General features: G+C 36.7%; 1 protein-coding gene across 2 annotated transcripts; it reads right to left on the bottom strand.

Annotated features, from left to right (window-relative positions):
* Positions 1–202: 202 nt before the first annotated feature.
* On the bottom strand, positions 203–16,774 carry LOC306865617 (amyloid-beta A4 precursor protein-binding family A member 1-like). 2 transcript variants are annotated; one of them, XM_079410332.1, is made up of 13 exons: positions 16,693–16,765; positions 10,913–12,552; positions 9,966–10,064; positions 9,818–9,857; positions 9,224–9,369; positions 8,664–8,696; positions 8,348–8,443; positions 6,237–6,440; positions 5,966–6,145; positions 4,231–4,443; positions 2,940–3,059; positions 2,720–2,860; positions 204–672 (listed from the first exon to the last, which is right to left on the bottom strand). In XM_079410332.1, the coding sequence occupies exons 2-13, from the start codon at positions 12,524–12,526 to the stop codon at positions 601–603; spliced, it is 2,958 nt and encodes a 985-aa protein (XP_079266458.1). In that variant the 5' UTR covers positions 12,527–12,552; positions 16,693–16,765; the 3' UTR covers positions 204–600. The 2 variants fall into 2 exon arrangements, with proteins under 2 accessions (XP_079266459.1, XP_079266458.1); XM_079410333.1 differs by lacking the exon at positions 8,664–8,696 and having other exon boundaries at positions 203–672; positions 16,693–16,774.
* Positions 16,775–18,433: the final 1,659 nt, after the last annotated feature.

Here is an 18,433-nt window from a genome sequence, read left to right as displayed (position 1 = left end):
TTAAACCCACAACAGTGTAATAATGTTGAATGTTTAGAAACCCAATAAATGGTTATTGAAGAATTAACCAGAAAATAAAAGTCAGATTGTCACTCTAATCTTTGGTGAAAAAGTAAGCACCTGTCAACCACATAGAAAACATATATAAATGTGTACTATACAAAATGCACATCTTTAATAAAAACAAAGCAACGCAAATATTTAGTTGATTGATTCCTTTACTTTGAGTTGATAGCTTGATGAGAACAGTACAGCTCATACATCAGATCTGTGTCAATAACAGCTAGATTACAATGTTCCTGTATTACTGTGCTCAGTGCCATTGATCTCTGATAGTTTAGGTCCAGTCGTGTGTCGGGCACATGATCGATCTGCATTCATTTCTCTTTGGTTCTAATGCCGGTGGAGTGATAGCAAGCGTTCAGAGATCAGACCAGAGAGATTAAGGCAGGTCACATGATGCTGGAATGGTTTGGTTTATGCACTAATGGAATAATAAATAAATACATACATCCAGTTAAATAAATCTGTAAACAGTTATATTAATCTTTCAATAAATATGCTCATGTGGAGGTGATGGTGTTGTAGCCCTGCAGAGTGTCAGATGTAGACGGGCTGTTCCTGGGCCGTGAGCAGGCGGTACATGGCTGCAGGCATAGTCTTCATATGGATCTGACAAAAACAACATATTACAGTATTCACCTTTACTGGATATCCATTCATTTGTTATGATTATTAGAGTATTGAGCCATTAGCTTAGCACCATGCTAACTTCAAAGCTGTAAACAGCCATGTTATTATAGTAAACTAAGGCTGTGTTTACACAACACCATTTTTATTTAAAAAACGGAAAACTGTTTATGCGTTTTGGCCATTCATTTACACAACAATCGTGTTTTGGGGACTTGAAAACAAACTTTTTAAAACAGTTTTTGAAAACAATACTGTTCTCATCTCTGTGTGAACTAGAAAAACACAAATTCATGAAAACGTTGATGTCATGCGCATATGTATTAGATGTTCAGTCTATAGGTTTGCATACAGATGCATATTGTTGCTTTACAAAGTGACGTGGCCAGCTACTAGCCTGGCATGAATAATACAGCATTTGTAGTTGTTTTCACAGATCTGTATGAAAGAGATCGTTTGTACATGAAACTCTTCTAAAAAAACACAAAGGAAAAACTTTTCTGTTTCAGTACATTGTTGTTGTGTTAATGCCTAAAACCCTAAAACCATATATTTATACAAAAACATATATATATTAACTGAAATTAAATATAAAAAAAAAAACTTTTTTATTTTATCTAGTTGCCAGAGCAACATTTCTAATTTTAAAACGAATAAAAGCTGTAGACATTTTTTTAAAACTATTAAAAATGACATAAATTCCACAAAATTACTAAAACTTTATAGATAAAAAATATATAAATAATATAAATCATTCAAAATATTAATGAAAACTAAAATAATCTCAATGAAGTGCATCAATTATCTCAATAAAGCGCAAGTATCTTTTTAAATGATATAAAGCATGTTGTCCGTGGTAAAATCACTATAACGCACAGCTTCAGGTGCTGCACTGCTGTTATAAAACGGCAGTAATAGCAAAATGATGAAAGCCAACCAATATATTTTGAAATGTATTAATAATAAAAATAAAGTCTCTGCCATACAGTTCATCAACAATTTACAGTTTCCAAGAACTCTATATATAATATGCACATTTATATGGAGTATGAGTCACAGATATGTGTTCATCGTAGCTCATCCAATCAGGATTTAGAGTTGAAACTATCCAAAATCAGATTTAATAAAATCATGATCTCAAACTTGAAAACGTGCATTTGTATAATCTAATAAAACTAAAAATTCTTTCATTTATAAAGCGGATTTAAAAACAGTAATAAGCAGCATTTGACTAATTATTTTTACTTCAATCATTTTTTAGAAATACTAAAATATTTCCTTAATTTTGCAACAAGACTTCAGACTTCTGAATTAGATTACTAAATTATAACTTTTTTCAACTGATTTATTTAATTGAACCAATTTCTGATTTAATCATGTGACCGAACTGATTCACCAACGCAGTTTAACTCTTTCCCCGTTAGCGTTTTTGAAAAAGGTTGCCAGCCACCGACAGTGTTTTTGCTGATTTTCACTCAAATTTCATGGCCCCCAGAATATTTTGTTGTATGAATATCTGGACATAAATAAAGATCAGACACTCTACTTTCAAACAAAAAATCTTTCCGTTTTATTCTTCAAGCACTGTTTTTTTATCAACACTTGGAATGTAGGTAGGTTTCATTAAAAAGTAACATTTTGAGCAAAAAGCTGAGAAAATCGCATTTTTATCAAATACTACATCTGGATCGTATTCAGTAGGCCTAATATTATCAAAGCACTAGGATGCAGTAGATGGCTTCCATCAGTACTCCCAAAGCTTGCGCAGGTCTTTACCACTTTCTGGATTGATATTTCACAGCACAGTTTTCATTTATATGCGGTTAGTTCTGATGATCGCATTGTTTTTCATATGCATATGCTTACATATGAGATCGCTCATTTCTGCGTCTTCCTCGTCTGAGTTTTTGATCGGCACTTTCTAGACTCATTCAGGAGATGCGTAATATCGTCCCTAGCGTGTAACAGTGAAAACACTGAAAATTCTGTGTTTGGCGGGGAAAGAGTTAACTGACAGGCAATGGTTTACCTCTCCCACAGCGTTTGACAGGATGTGAACGATCTTCTCGTGAGGTGTGGCCACCACGCTCTGACCGTTGATCTCGATGATACGATGGCCGACGCGGACGCCTCCTCGCTCGGCGATCCCCCCTCGCATCAGACTGCAGATCTGAACAAAACACAAACTCCGTCAGCAGCTGCTCCAGTAAAACATCAGACACTTCTGATCTTTTCATCTGAATACCCACAATGCCATTCTGCACACTGAAACCCAGCTGATAGCGCAGGTCTGGTCTGCGAATGAGCACCATGGTCACAGGAGGACACCTGACGATGTTCATCTTGATCCTGGATTGAGCCTTGAGCCCCTGAACACAGAACAGCACTTGTGAAAAAATCAATCCCAGAATACACGCTGACCACGCTGTAAATGACAAAAATGTATCCAAGATAGCAGAATATAGTCAATTTAAGTTAAACTTATTAAAAATGTGATTATTTTACACAACATTCGTGTGTGCTATGCAGTGTTGGGTAAGTTATTTAAACTAATTACTCTCCCTCATGTTGTTTCAAACCCGTAAGACCTTCGTCCATCTTCAGAACACAAATTAAGATATTTTTGATAAAGTCCGAGAGCTCTCTGACCCTCCCATAGACAGCAAAGATATTACCACGATCAATGCACAGAAACGTAGTAAGGATATCGGTAAAATAGTCCATGTGACATCGGTGGTTCAACCGTAATTTTACGAAGCTACTTTTTGTGCTCAAAGAAAACAATAATAACATAATTTATTCAGTAATTCTTCTCCATGAGTTTCCGTCTTCTGCCATTTTGGAGAGAACTCCAGAACACAATCAACATATTCAGCATTGTTTACGTTCAGCATGCGAGCTCTGTCTACTGAATGTAAACAGCGCTGATTACGTTGATTATGTTACGTCCCAAAATGGCGGAAGACGGAAACTCGGGGAGAAGAATTGTTGAATAAATGATGTTATTGTTTTCTTTAAGCACAAAAAGTTTTCTCATAGCTTCATAAAATTATGGTTGAACCACCGATGTCACATGGAATATTTTACCGATATCCTTACATTGATTTTTTACCGATATCCTTACATTGATTATTTTACCGATATCCTTACTATGTTTCTGGACGTTGATCGTAGTAGTAACCTTGCTGTCTATGGGAGGGTCAGAGAGCTCTCGGATTTTATCAAATATATCTTAATTTGTGTTTTGAAGATGAACGAAGCTCTTACGGGTTTGGAACGACATGAGGTGAGTAATTACTGACAGAATTTTCATTTTTGGGTGAACTAATCCTTTAAATTACAGTAATTACTAGCTACACCCAACACTGGTGCTATGCGTTTTTATGATTAGTAGAGTACTGAGTCATTAGCTTAGCTACATGCTAATATCAACCTCCACTGGAATCAATTTTCAAGTTGAAATTGCTAAAGCTTAAGCTAAAGGCTACAATGCTTGCTTAAAAGATCAGAAATGTAAACGATAGTTAAAGAAAGTCCTACTTTAATGATGCTCTGGCAGGTGGAGAGCGGCAGGCCCACCAGACTGGTGCCGTTGACGGTCATGATCTGATCGCCGATGTTCAGTCTTCCAGACTTGGCCGCAGGTCCGCCGTGCATCAGGCTGGCGATGATGACCGTGGGGAGGATGGAGCCCCAGCCGGACTCCACGATTACCACACCCAGAATCTCCCCTTTCTGCTTCTCGATGTACACCTGACACAAACACATCCCAAATACTGCCGCAGTGTGCTCTCTAATACTGTTTGATGTTTGATACTCCAGCAGTGACTTTATTCAGTGAAAGTCCTATGGCTGCTGAAGACTGTATAGAAGATGATAAAGCCATTTGTGTCCCAACTGTGTCCCAATGACTCTTTATATAATTACAGGTAAAAGCGTAATTAACTTAGTCATATTATTTAATAGTTTTAATGCTGATAGTGTGTATGGCAAAATTAAAGTAAACCAATCCTTTTATTTTAAAATGTTTTTTTTTTTTTAATTTTTTTATGCAATATCTGCCAATTTCCATCAGTTACCACAAAATTCTACCAACGTTTTATTTTTGTCAAAATTAAAATAAAATAAAAAAAATCTAAAAATGTTGTTTCTGTTGTGCCATACACATTCCCACCTTAAAACATTATGGTTTGATATTCCTGGTATCATATTTGAAACAGTGACTTTTTTAACCACGTGTTTTTTTTACCACGTTTCAATGTTTTTACATTTTCCAAAGCTTCATTTCTTATTTCAACTCTGATTTATGAACAAAAAATATATACAGATTTTTTTCCTTGGCAAAAATTTTGACTGCGAGTAATACATGTAGGCAGATTTACTTACAGCTTGTGCCAGCGCAAACCGTCTTTTGGCGTTAAAATAGTACTGTGAGGATTTACTAAAGACACGCAGTGACGAATTAGCGTTGAAAAGGCGTGGTATTTTTGTGCCTGACCTTCCTATGGATTTGTAGGAGTTTCCCTTTCAGACGCAAAATTTATGGGAGAAGAGTAAAAATTAAATTAAATCAAATTAAATTAAAAATTAAATTAAATGAATCACACCATGCAGTTTACGAAGATTTGCGCTCGTCAATTCACTGGTATTTGCAGCATTATTTAATGCCCAAAAAAAGCATGTCTTAAAGCAGGCGGTAATTTGCACTGCTCTTGGTAGATTGATCTGGCTGCGTCGCTGTTCTTTAATGTGTGCATTGTTAGTTAATCACTCGCCAAGTTTTCCCCTCCCATCTGCGCTTTTATGGAATTGCGCTCTAATGCTAATTTGCCCGGTTTAGTAAATCTGGCCCGTAGTGTGATATTTCTTATCTTAGCCATTTTAGAACTACTTGAACGTTGTTCATTGCGCAACATTTTCAAATGTAAATCTAATTCATTCATTCATTTCTATAATTTTATATGTATGATTTAATAAGAGACACACCAAACCTGACTGATATTACCAGAATTCCTCCAGTTATCTTAATGAATTTAAGTATATCAATTTAAAACTTCAAATTTCATTGCATATGATCTTCAAATAAAACATTTTAGTTTAGTTTGGCTTAGCAACAAATAAATACTGTAACTGTTGCTACTTTGCATATTTACACATATTTAAAACTGGCATAATAGACATTTTGGGAATAAAGATTTAGCCATTGGGGAAAAAATGGGGAAAAAGGAAATGAATTACTCAGCTATAGTCACTTAATGGCAACTGGTTAACTTACATCTCTGCAGTTCTCAGACTTGGAGAAGTGAATGAGGTCGTCGTTGTACATGTCCTGAGTGTTGAGCAGGTCGCTGTACTCTCTCTGGCTCAGATCCTCTGGATCAATGCCATTGGCTCTCAGAAACTCCTGATACGCGACGCTGAAGGCCTGGCCGATGGACTGAGCAATCAGCTGAGCCTGGCAGAGAGAAACAATGAAGGAAATACAAAAAGCATTGACAATTTGCATTCTTGCATGAAGTACATGGTGTAACAGTTCATCCGCGTACATCTTCTGACTCAAACACGTGGCAGATCATCCTGTACTGGCGGTGGTCGTCCCGCGCTGGGTTTGTGTGCTGCGTCTCTGCAGCGTCTAAGTTCTCCTGTGCGCTCTGAGAGCGAATCATCTTCCTGCGTGCCATCAGCACAACCATGTTCCCGATGTCAGCGATGTACGAGATGGTCCTCAGCGGATGGTCCATCATGGTGTCCTGCCAAGATAAAGACGGTCAGTTTGCTTTTTTTAAGTGCCAATCATTTAATCAAATTTATTGAGAGTTATTCCTTTAACTGCATATCTGGGTCAAAGACAAGAGTCCACAACAAATAAAAAGAAAAAACAAGTTTAAACACACCGCAAGTTCTAAGAAATGTGCTCTCAGTATTCATCTTGGCTTCATTTGGTTTTGAAAAATGTCAATTTTTAATTACATTTTTAAAATGTAACAAGCATTTTTTTACAAATATAATTAATTATTCATTCATAACCATTATAATTTTTGGCAGTTGCACCACATGACATTTCACAACCTGAACAAACCTTGTCTTGTCAAGAAAAGGTAAAGATATGTGATACTTTAGAGAATTATTGATGTTGACACATTCGTGATGAGGGTCTGCAGAAGTCCCTCTCTATGACATCACTTCCTGTATTTCCTGCATGTTTGTCACATCACATGACTTGGCAGTCTCTCTCTGCTTTATTGGGTGGTTGTTCTGCACGCTTGATCAACAAACTACAGTTGGTCCAAAATGCAGCAGCTAGAACCAGGAAGTATGACCATATTATCCCGGTTCTGTCAGCACTGCACTGGCTCCCTATCAAACATCGTATAGATTTTAAAATCTTGTTAATTACTTATAAAGTCCTGAATGGCTTAGCTCCTCAGTACCTGAGCGAGCTCTTATCACATTATAGTCCTCCACGTCTGCTGCGTTCTCAAAACTCTGGCCGTTTGATAATACCTAGAATATAAAAATCGACTGCGGGCGGCAGATCCTTTTCCTATTTAGCTCCCAAACTTTGGAACAATCTACCTAACACTGTTCGGGAGGCAGACACACTCTTGTCAGTTTAAATCTAGATTAAAGACACATTTCTTTAACCTGGTTTACACACAGCACACTAATACACTATTATTCAAATCCATTAAAGGATTGTTAGGCTGCATTAATTAGATCAACCGGAACCGGGAACACTCCTCATAACACATGATGTACTCGTTACATCGTAAGAAGAATGGCATCTACGCTAATATTTGTCTGTTTCTTTCTTTCTTATTCTGTTTCTCAGTCCGTGTCCGGATCAGATGGTGGATCGGCGCCGGGAGATGATGTCTGCGGCCTTGATCGTCGGCGGAGGCCGGACACCTGGATGAGCCCCGGGGACATATCCCCAGTAAAGACCTCGAATTAAATACAATAAAACTAAAAATAAAACATAATAACTAAAAATATAATAAAATACCTAACTACATAATACTATTATTGTTAGAAATTGCAACAATATAAAAATAGAAATATAATACATTTATACACTGAAATTTTTTATTAAATCAATAAGTAAACAATAAATAAACAATAATCTCCTGGCCAGAGGAGAACTGGCCTCCCGACTGAGCCTGGTTTCTCCCAAGGTTTTCTTCTCCATTCTGTCACAGAGGGAGTTTTGGTTCCTTGCCGCTGTCACCTCTGGCTTGCTCAGTTCGGGACACTTAATTTCTAGTGATTATCGTCAATTTGATTTCACAGATACTATTTAAACTAAACTGAGCTAGACAATGACATCTCTGAATTCAATAATGAAATGCCTTTAACTGAAAATTGAGTGTTTAATCTTATCATTATACATTACTGACCCTCTGTCCTCCAATTTGATACTGTTAAGTGCTTTGACACGATCTGTATTGTTAAAAACACTATATAAATAAAGGTGACTTGACTTGACTTGACTAGTGAGTCGCTTTACATGTCGGTCAGACTGTCTAAGTGGGCAGTTTTGCATCTACAGTGACAAGCCTGTCCAGCACAAGACATGTAAAGCTGTTCTCTCATGAATTTTTAAACAGCAAATTCAAAGTGAGACAGGCATGAAAGTGACTCAAAGGGTGTTGTGCACCTGTGTGTAAGCGCTGAGCACTTTGATCCTCTGTGTCGATATAAAGAGGTCCACTTCTGTGCTGGCCGGCGGCTCACTCTCACTGCCCTGCTGATACTGTAGAGGAAGACAAACAGTTATTACTCTTAAAATAGCACATCACCTCCTGTACTAGCATATACACCGCTCTCTAGTCTCCCATGGAAGAGATGCTCTTAGATTTGAATTCCTTGCTAATTGTAATCATTAAAATGCCTGTCAAAAGAAAAAGAACAGCAAAAAATACATAATACTGCAAATACCAAGTGTACATAAGACCCGCAAACAAATACCATACCTTATTTCTGATTTTGGCCTGAGTCTGGGCTGTCTGCTCGACAAGGGACAAATAAAAATAGAGAACGGTCAAATAAAGCCTACAAACATAAAAGGGCATGGTGGGCGTCTCAGACACAGCGCGATTGGTTTGGAGATGAAGGATACGCCCAGATGAAATAAAACAGAATAATTTGGCTGAAGGGGGGCGAGGTGGGTGGGATGTTGGTATTGTGATAGGCTAAAGGTTTCTGGGAAACACTATCAAAATTTGGGCTGTGATCAGAATGACATCAGCGGCCCCAGAGACAAAAACTGACTCTCAGAATCAACTAACTGTCACTCATATTTGTTTGTTAGCACATGGACGCTAGATATCCAGAGATGCTTATGACATGTTTTTCACCCATACCCTCACATAACCTTAGATGAATCATGATGTTACTGACTATGTGAGGTGCTGGAGTGTATATGTTTGAGCACGCTGTAAAATCCCATCAGACAGGGACATCAAATAATCAGTACACCAGAGGAAGCTCCAGCTGGGCGTCCCCGCTCTATATATGTGGGTGTGCTCCTCACCCGGACGCGGCTCATGGCCTCCTGGGCCTGCTGCATGCGGGCACTCTTCGTGGGCGTCCTCTCTGACAGCAGCTGGGTGGAACCCAGGTAGTTTGCAGCAAATATGATGCCGTCAATCAAGTCCTCAGGGTCACACGGGCCAGGAACTGTGGAAACAGGCAGATCATAAACACAGCAGAATATTAAACCTGTTATTGTGCATTATTCTTAGGATTCAAATCAATGAATCCCTCTGAATGTTTTGTTTTTGTGTTTGTAACTCTCATTTTTTTATGAATCAAAATCTTTAATAATTGCAGGTTATTTTTATTAAGCACATAAATATGTAAATATATTTGTGTTTGTAGTATACGTAGCATGAAATAACTATTTCAAATACATTTTAGTATATTTATTTTTCACTAGGGTATTAATATTTATAAATAATTTACCTGGGCACATTTTTGACAAACATTGTGAGAATGTGAGATTTACATGGAACTGAAATCTTAATATATTTGCATAGTTGTAAAGATGGATTACAATGTTACAAGATTACTTAGGATAATGAATTATTTGACCAGTATAATAAAAGCCTGCTTTCCTTAAACTTACCATCTACATATGTAGGGAAAGAGGCCAAATTTTTCCTCATCTGCAAACCAAAAACACAGTATTACTACAATTCACAGTAAAACTGTAAAAAATAGGGATAAAGATCACATCATAAATATGTCAACTGCAGTCAAATATGATAATTTACCTCTTCACATGGCACGCTGGGACTGACGTCTACATCCTGGTCCTGATGAACTCCAGAGGATTCTGCTCCCAAAGGAAGTTCAGCATCTTGAATTGGAGCCTGTAAAAATTAATGCAACCGCTGCTAGTAAATAATATCAAACACTGCATTAATGCCACACTTGTTCTTTTTACAAATGTCAGTGTAAATGCGTGATTCGAATCGCTTGATAAGTTGATGTTTCATCTAATTTACAGTTGAAATTATAAATTGTCAATATCAAATTACATCTAAAATCATATATTCCATGGTTTCTGTTCCTACTGTACACCTTATGTTGACTAATCAAATTCAATGACTTTTCCTGTCGTTCATGATTAGTCTAGAAAGATATGAATACGGTTAAGCCGATTAATTGCATCCAAAATAAAAGTTTTTGTTTACATAATATATATACTGTGTATATTTATTATGTATATATGAATACAAACACATGCATGTATATATTTAAGAAAAATATATTTTGTTTATATATTAAATATATTTACATAGAATATAAAATATAATAATATAAATATATAAATACATGTAAATATTTTCAAAATATATACTGTATGTGTGTGTATTTATATATACATAATACATAAACACAGTACACATACATATAGTATGTAAACAAAAACTTTTATTCTGGATGCGATTACTTGTTTGACGGCACTAATTTTTACATAAAGATAAGCATAACTCTTATCTAAGTCTTTTACAAGTTTTCCAGGGCTGCAGGAAACCAGGTATTCAATGTTTTTCTTTAGAATATTTGCCTAAAAACTCATTTACTTCATGTCTATAGAATAAAAAACTTTGGTGTCATTCTGCAAAAATGTCAAATTGTGGCCTATTTAAAATAAAGTTTTCTAAGGAACCCCACTGTAAGGAATTACAGTAATTATGCTGGACAGCTCACTCACCGCATACTGTGGAGAAGACAGCGATAGCTGACATGCAGACTGTGGATATGAGTGAATCTGAGGCTGTAGCTGAGGATGGTTTTCCTCAACAGGGCTCATATCCTGTCTCATCACCCACACGGGCTCTGTGATCTTATCAGGCGTGTAGGGCGAGCGCACCGTCTTGGTCTTCACCTCCTCGATAGCTTCCTTAATATCCTTGATGGCCAACGAGACAGCATCTCCTGTAGCTCTGCAAGACTCTGCCATCTGATCCTGGGCTGGAGTGGACAACTTGTCAGGTCTTTCCACTACTTCTACGTGCAAATCAGGTGAAAGCTGAGCAGTTTCTGTAGTCTCCTCTTGGGGAAGGGCTTCTTGAGAAAGGCTAGTCGAGCTTGACGTCTTCCTGACCTGGGCTCTGACTCTCCCTGAGCTTTCGGCTTCATCTCCTGACTGTTCATCATAGTGGTGCAGCCTAGAGCCCACTAAACTAAGCTGACCGAAGTCTTCCCGTGGATCGCACTCTTCTGTGGTCACGCTCTGGTTCCTCTCGTACATTTGAGGTCCCTCAAGGGCTGGATTAGGATCTGTTAGGTATGATTCTGTCGGAGTCTCTTCGGGGTGAGAATCTGGGCTTAGTTGTGGGTAAGAATCAGAGCAGGCTTCAGGACTAGAGTCTGAGAGATCTTCTTGATGGTCTTTGACATGGGACATGGGACTCTCAAACCCTTTATCCTTGTTTGTATGAGCGTAACCGGTGTTAAAATGAGGAGGGTATAATTTTGGATCTGAGTTGTAGCTTCGAAGAGGCTCAGGGAAGGTTTGTGGAGACTGGAAAAAAGGTTTGTTCATCATCTGGTGAGGAGATGTGGCGAATGGTGGAACGTCTACTCTTAGCGGACTGGTTCTCTTACTTTCAGGACGACTTTTTGAAGCAATCTTAGGAGGAGCATAGTCCTGCTCAGGAGTTTCTTTGAAATAGTCCTCTTCTTGGTTCTCTTTCGCCAGTTCCTCTTCACCAAATGTTGATTCTTCATTTTGAACCTTCTCCTCCAACTTTTCCATTGAAGACTCTGGATCACGATCAACTTGTGTATCAGATGAATGGGACATATCTGGACTGTTTCCATCCAGTCTATCAGTGATTGGTTCATCCTGAGGAGAAGGAGTCAGCAGTTCTTGAGAGGAATCTTCTGGAGATAATGGATCTGAAGCTTGGTCTTTTGGAGGAGTTTTCATCACCTCTTCTTCTTTGTGCTGTTGTCTATATCTGTGCTGACGGAGTTTCTCTCCGCTTCGATGGTGTCTTGACGTCCCCGGTTTGGGCTGTTGGCCAGCTCTAGCTTCTGTATCTCCGCTCTCAGCCCGCCTGCGTTGTGCTTGACCGGGAACATACCGCCTACGGTGACGCGGTGCAGCTCGGCTTGATCCAGACGTGTGCTGGCCAGCTTGGTGATGATAGTGTTGATGGTGATGATGGTGGTGGCCTTGGCCTTCTGCATCCGGATTGTGAAGCTGGCATGGTCTCCATCTGGGTCGACCTCCCTCTAGAGGCGTCCCGTTGGGCTGCTTGCTGCGATGAGGGGGAGGACCTCTGAGACCCGCCTCCTCTGGCTCCTCCCTATGACTCATGGCTCCGCCCACTCACTGCTCATCACCTGAATGACAGCCAGAAATCATAAAGGTAGTATATCCAATAATATATATGGGAAAACATGTTATGGGAAGCAGATAAACTGTAAAAAGTCCAAAAAACATACAGTCAAAGCTAAATTTATTCAGACACCGTCAACATTTCTCACATTAGCACAGTGTATTTGCTATAGTTTAGAAAATGGTAATAAAATATGACAATAACTCAGTTAAACTGTGTCAGAACAAATTTATCTTGATAATGTCTGATAACTTTGATAGAAAGGTATGTAATGAATTCGGTTGAATAGCTGTCAGCTGTTAAATTTAATTACACAATTAGATAATACCAGTTTAGGTCAACCAATTACCAAGCAATGCTTCATTTTGTTCAGTCTTTGGTGTAAAAAGGTCACATTAGCAATAAAAGAAAAAACACAAGCAAAACATGGTTAGGTAAAAGTGTCTGAATAAATTTTAATCCCAAATTTTACTGGTAGTCCACTGAATTAAGAATTTTTGGGTATGTCACAATTTACTTTATTTTGCTATCCTCACTTACATAAATTAACTATAGTGTCCTGCACCCACTATTAAAAAAAATATCCAAAATTATATCTGATGTCTGAATAATATTTGGTTTGACTGTATTAATACGATGATCTAACAGATATAAATGTAAATATAAATGCACTTAATGTATAAACAAGCTATGTGACTCTTATATGAGCCTGTGTAATGACAGAGTAACACACTGCATTTGTGTTTCTGCACAGAGATGTGTTTTATGGCAGCGGTGCTGTCACAGATGGCCTCACCATGGGCAGCCATCATGCTGTATACTCCACCAGTCCTGAAGTTCAGCAGATTCATCTGTCAAACCTCCCATAAAACCCAAAGCCAGGGGATTTAACTCCCTATTTAAACAGAGATCTTCACTTTCACCATGCAACGTCTTTGTATTGGTTAAAACTGAGAGCAAGCATGTTAGAGTCACTCTGCAGTTCCGGTGGTTTCACTCACTTTCTGACGGCAAAAAGTGGAACTACAATAAATATACAGTAATACAAAAAAGAAAAACAAGTCATTCAATTTGATTTGTCAGTGGTACCAGCCAGACGTAAATGTATTTTTTAGTGCTGTCAAACTATTTAATAAAAAATTTTGTTTACATAATATATGTATGTGTGCTGTGTATACTGCATGTATATATTTCAGAAAAATAGTTATGTTTATATATTGAATATATTTATTTATAATATCAATTATACGAATATAAACATAGACTAGTGTTGTCAAAAATATCGATATTTCGATAAATATCGATACTGAAATATCTGAACGGTACCAATATTAATTTCCCGAAGTATCGATACACCGATACTAGCCGAGCTGTCACTTTCACTTCTCTCCAAAGGCGCGTGGACAAGCACCACACGTGACCGCACTCGTCTCCTTCGCTCTGGTTAAATAGCAAAAGTGAAGTGAATAGAAAGATGACTGCTCTGGTTGTTAAAGAACACAGCAGGAGCGCTATCTGTAGGGATCTATGATCTCCGCGATGCAGAGAACGCGCACGGAATCCAGTCATAAACACGGAATTTACAGTTTAAAGCGGAATGTCACGGAATTTGTCAAAGTTTGGATGAATTAATCAAAACTAGGTCATTACACTTAAATCAAATCGCGATATGGACTAGTATCTGTAAATATTAAGCTGCAAAAGTGGATTTAAATATGAATCCTGCATGTTCTGCGCGTCTCTGTGTGAATGTGCTGCACGTGTGGTTGTGTTTACTAATGTGGCGCTCGCGGTGATTTCAGCGTCTGCCGTCTCAATGAGGACATAAATACATCAACAATATCTCCAGAACTGATCTGAAAGGCACTTTACGAGCATTTTACCATTTAATTTGAGTAAAACTAGCGTCATATCATACACACACAGAACTTTAAAAGTATTCACGGCAACCCGTCAAAATAAAAGTTCGGTTTAACTTAGCCGTGTGCCAGAAATAGGCTATATTACTATTATTTAGTAGAATGTACATAATACTACTACTTACTACTGCTGTTAATTTTTAATAGTTTAATTTTAATAGTAAATCCCCTTCATTTGCCAAAAATGTAAATGTTTAATTTTCATTAATTCAAATATAAATTAATTAAAATTGTTTTATGCCTTCATCTGATATCCAGTAAAATTTAAATACACAACACAGAATTTCTGAGGGGGAAAACACATTTCATAAGGCTACTGTAAGAATAAATCAAAATTGTTTGTATGCATTCAAATAGCCTAATAGACATGCTAAAACACAGAATTTGGTAACAATAAAACATAAGGTGAGAAAAAAATAAAACATTTCATACGGCCCTAAACGTGTCATTTGTTACACTTTTAATAAATGTTAAATTGTATAATTTTCATGGTTTTAATGAATTAGACATGCTTTTAGATTAATAGCATTTAATTTGACCATTAAAAAAAAGAGTCCAGAAAAATTAAAATGGAAAAAATTGAATGTAGAAAAAAATAAGACGGAATTTGGGGAAAAATAAAACGGATTTCATAGGGCCCTATATCTGGAAATATTTTGGTTATGAAGCAAATGAGAATATCAACAAATAGAACTTTGGATTTTAATTAGTACATGTATTAGTAAACGTTAGTTTCAATTAACATTTAACTAAGATTAATAAATAAATCAACAAATGCAGTACCTCAAGACATTTTTTGTTCATGTAAAATATACCGCATGTTCTCGACTTGTTACATTTTATCTTTAAATTAAAAAAATTACCCCCTTAATATTGTGGCAGTTTTTTTCTCCGTGGTATCGAAAATGGTATCGAGTATCGATATTTTTCAAGGTATCGTATCGAAGTTAGAAATTCCAGTATCGTGACAACACTAACATAGACATGTAAATATTTTCTAAATATATACTGTATGTGTGTATTTATACATAATAAATATACACAGTACACACACATATATTATGCAAACAAGAACATTTATTTTGTATGTGATTAATCGCGATTAATCGCTTGACAGCACTTTTTACATTCTATTTAGTATAACTGTGTATCAAAAATATCAATTTAATAATGTTAATGTAAATAATATTAAATAAAAAATATAAATATTAAGATATAAAATTAAATCACAGCAGGTACAGTAAAGCACAGGTTTAATGCACGAGGAGTTTCATTTGAAAAAAATTAATGCAAATCCTGCTTCAATTGTAAAATCCTGTTGTGGTTAAAATAATTAAACCTGACAGCTGGTAATAGCTGTGGCTTGAAAGTCACCATTATTGGGCAACTTTTGGTGCCTGTATGTTTTTACAGTTCATGTCTGTACATGATATCAATAAGCCTTACCTTAAAACAGACTGAACTACCTCAACAATAAACAGAAAGCTACATTTTTGGCCTTTTCAAGAACCAGTTAATAAATAAACATAAAAATACAGATGATAGAAGGATGCATTAATTTAAATGTAAACCAAAACACCATAAACGAACATAAATATTAAATATAATCAAATGTGATGAACCAGGTGAGGATTTTTGGAAACATTTCACTGTAAAGGTTTACAATATTTTAAAATACATGTACGTCTTGTTGAATGTATAGATAGGCTATTGCACATTAAAAGGGTGTTTGTTGTTGTTTTTTTCCAATAGCAGTGAACAGTTTTTAACAGATTACATATAATGATCGGTCAAATCTATTATTATTGTTTCACCATAGGCTATATATGTTCAAAATGAGGTATTATTGTGGCATTTTTACATCAGCATTACAAACATTTTAATATCAAGAGAAATCCTTAAGGATTGGTTGTATTGTATCTGACCAAATGTCAGGATTGATGCATTTATTCAGTGCTGCAGGTACACACCGCTACCATCTGGACATCTCTGCGCCAAGAAGCATTAACAACTAGTGATTTTTTCAATTCAGCACACAATAATACACCAAAATATGATTCCCGGTGCAATCTGGAAACTTTCCCCCGGTAATAGAAGTTAAAAGCGTGTTATTTGGTAAAGTAAGGGGCCTGCTCTGAGGCACATCTCTCCCCGGTGAAATGATGAGCAGGTGCAGCTCCTGAAACACGACACACAGCCGCTTACTGTATCATCCTTACACTCACCTGTTATCAACACAAGCGATGAAGAAGAGCTCTTCGGCTTGCCTTCATCTTCGTCGGTCGTTCTTCTCAACACACTGGGATTAAAGCGAGCGGATCCAGACTCCTCCTCACACAGTGACATCAGAGCGGATTATACAGCAGTAAATACCCTCCCTGCCCCCAAACCACCCCATCTGTCTGCTTTTGAGTCAATGACACTTCCTGTGCACTGGTTATTTTCTCTATAAGAGCTCCGGACTCTGAATTTAATCTTCTGTGTCAGGGATGCGATGCATCACACTGAGTGACAAACTCAATTTAAACGCCGCGGCAGATTTGCTTGGTCGCGTTTTATTTCAGTCGCGTCGCGCTGGGTGGCCCCGCCCACAGTGAAATCTTATTGGTCCAATATGTGAATATGTAAAACACACGATTATTTATAAATTGAGTAAAGAAAAAATGTCCATTTATATAAAGTATATAAATGTATATAAACTATATATTTATTTTTAATTATGTTTTATTCAAAATGTAGTCGCTTTGCATAATGATTTTAATAAATCTCAAAATAACAATGTATTTTATACATACAAATAAAATATATATCAAATTATATGTACTATATATATATATATATATTAGGGGAAAGCCTATAAATAATGCCTAAATGTCAGAAAGAACATGCATTTACTTAAATCAATACATTTTTTATAGAGTTTAAGGATTCTCTTATCCTTTCAGTACTGTAGCTGGAATGCAAATATTTTATTTTGTTTATGGTATGAAGTATGCAGCAGGTGGCACTATTAAACAATACTGGATAAAAATGTTACCACTTTCACACATACAGGCCACTCACAATGCTTCATGGAGTTTTCCTATGTCTATATAATAAATAATAATAATAATAAATATTTGTTTTCTGTATTTATTCCGTATTTATTTTTTGTCACACAAAAAGGCAAGTTCTTGGTTTTGTTTAGTATATTTTATATTTAAAAAAAATAGCTTACTCTGACATTTTTCTTCGGATATAGCTGCTTTTATAGCCCCTACTAGTTTCACATGAGGATTCTGGTTTGCATGAGGTACACAGATGTGTTTAGTTTTATTTATCATTTACTGTATTTACTTTATTTGACCACAAGTTCAACTCGCATTGTAAAAACTCTGCTTGTTAGCCACGACAGGTCTTGTCATGCAAAAGAGCATACATTTGATCAGGTATTTGCTCAAGTATAATGTATCAGTAATGTGTATGCAAAGGGAGAAACACAAAACCGGACCTAATTTGAAACAAATGTCAATTCAGTTTAGTACCCGGGACTCCCCTGGGGAACTTCTTCATGTGGTCAAGAATCCAGCCCTTCCCAATGAGTTCATGATAACCAGCATCCAGCCTCCTCTGGCCCTGTATCACATTCTGCCGGCATTACATAGTAATATCATCTTACCAAACATTGTCCATTGACCACATGGTGTGACTTCAGCCTGTAATCATTAACAGTTTGGCACATAAAATCCAACAGTGACTTCATCCACTAGTTGTTTAAGAGTGTGTGCATGAATCAACGCACTTCTTGAAAAAACTAGAGAGAAATTATAAAGGTTCTGTAAACTGAAATTGCACAGAATTTAACAACAGAGCATAGAATTTAAAAAGAGCACCTAAAACTGATTAACTGTACAGTACATTTTTTATATGTAAAGTTTTTATTTATTTATTTATTTTCATTTTTTCAGGCTTAGACTATATTAACAT

This window comes from Barbus barbus, assembly GCF_936440315.1.
Source record: "Barbus barbus genome assembly, chromosome: 47".
Classification (NCBI taxonomy): Eukaryota; Metazoa; Chordata; class Actinopteri; order Cypriniformes; family Cyprinidae; genus Barbus; species Barbus barbus.
The sequence above is the reverse complement of the archived record's forward strand: the minus strand, read 5'-3'. Positions and strand labels throughout refer to the sequence as shown.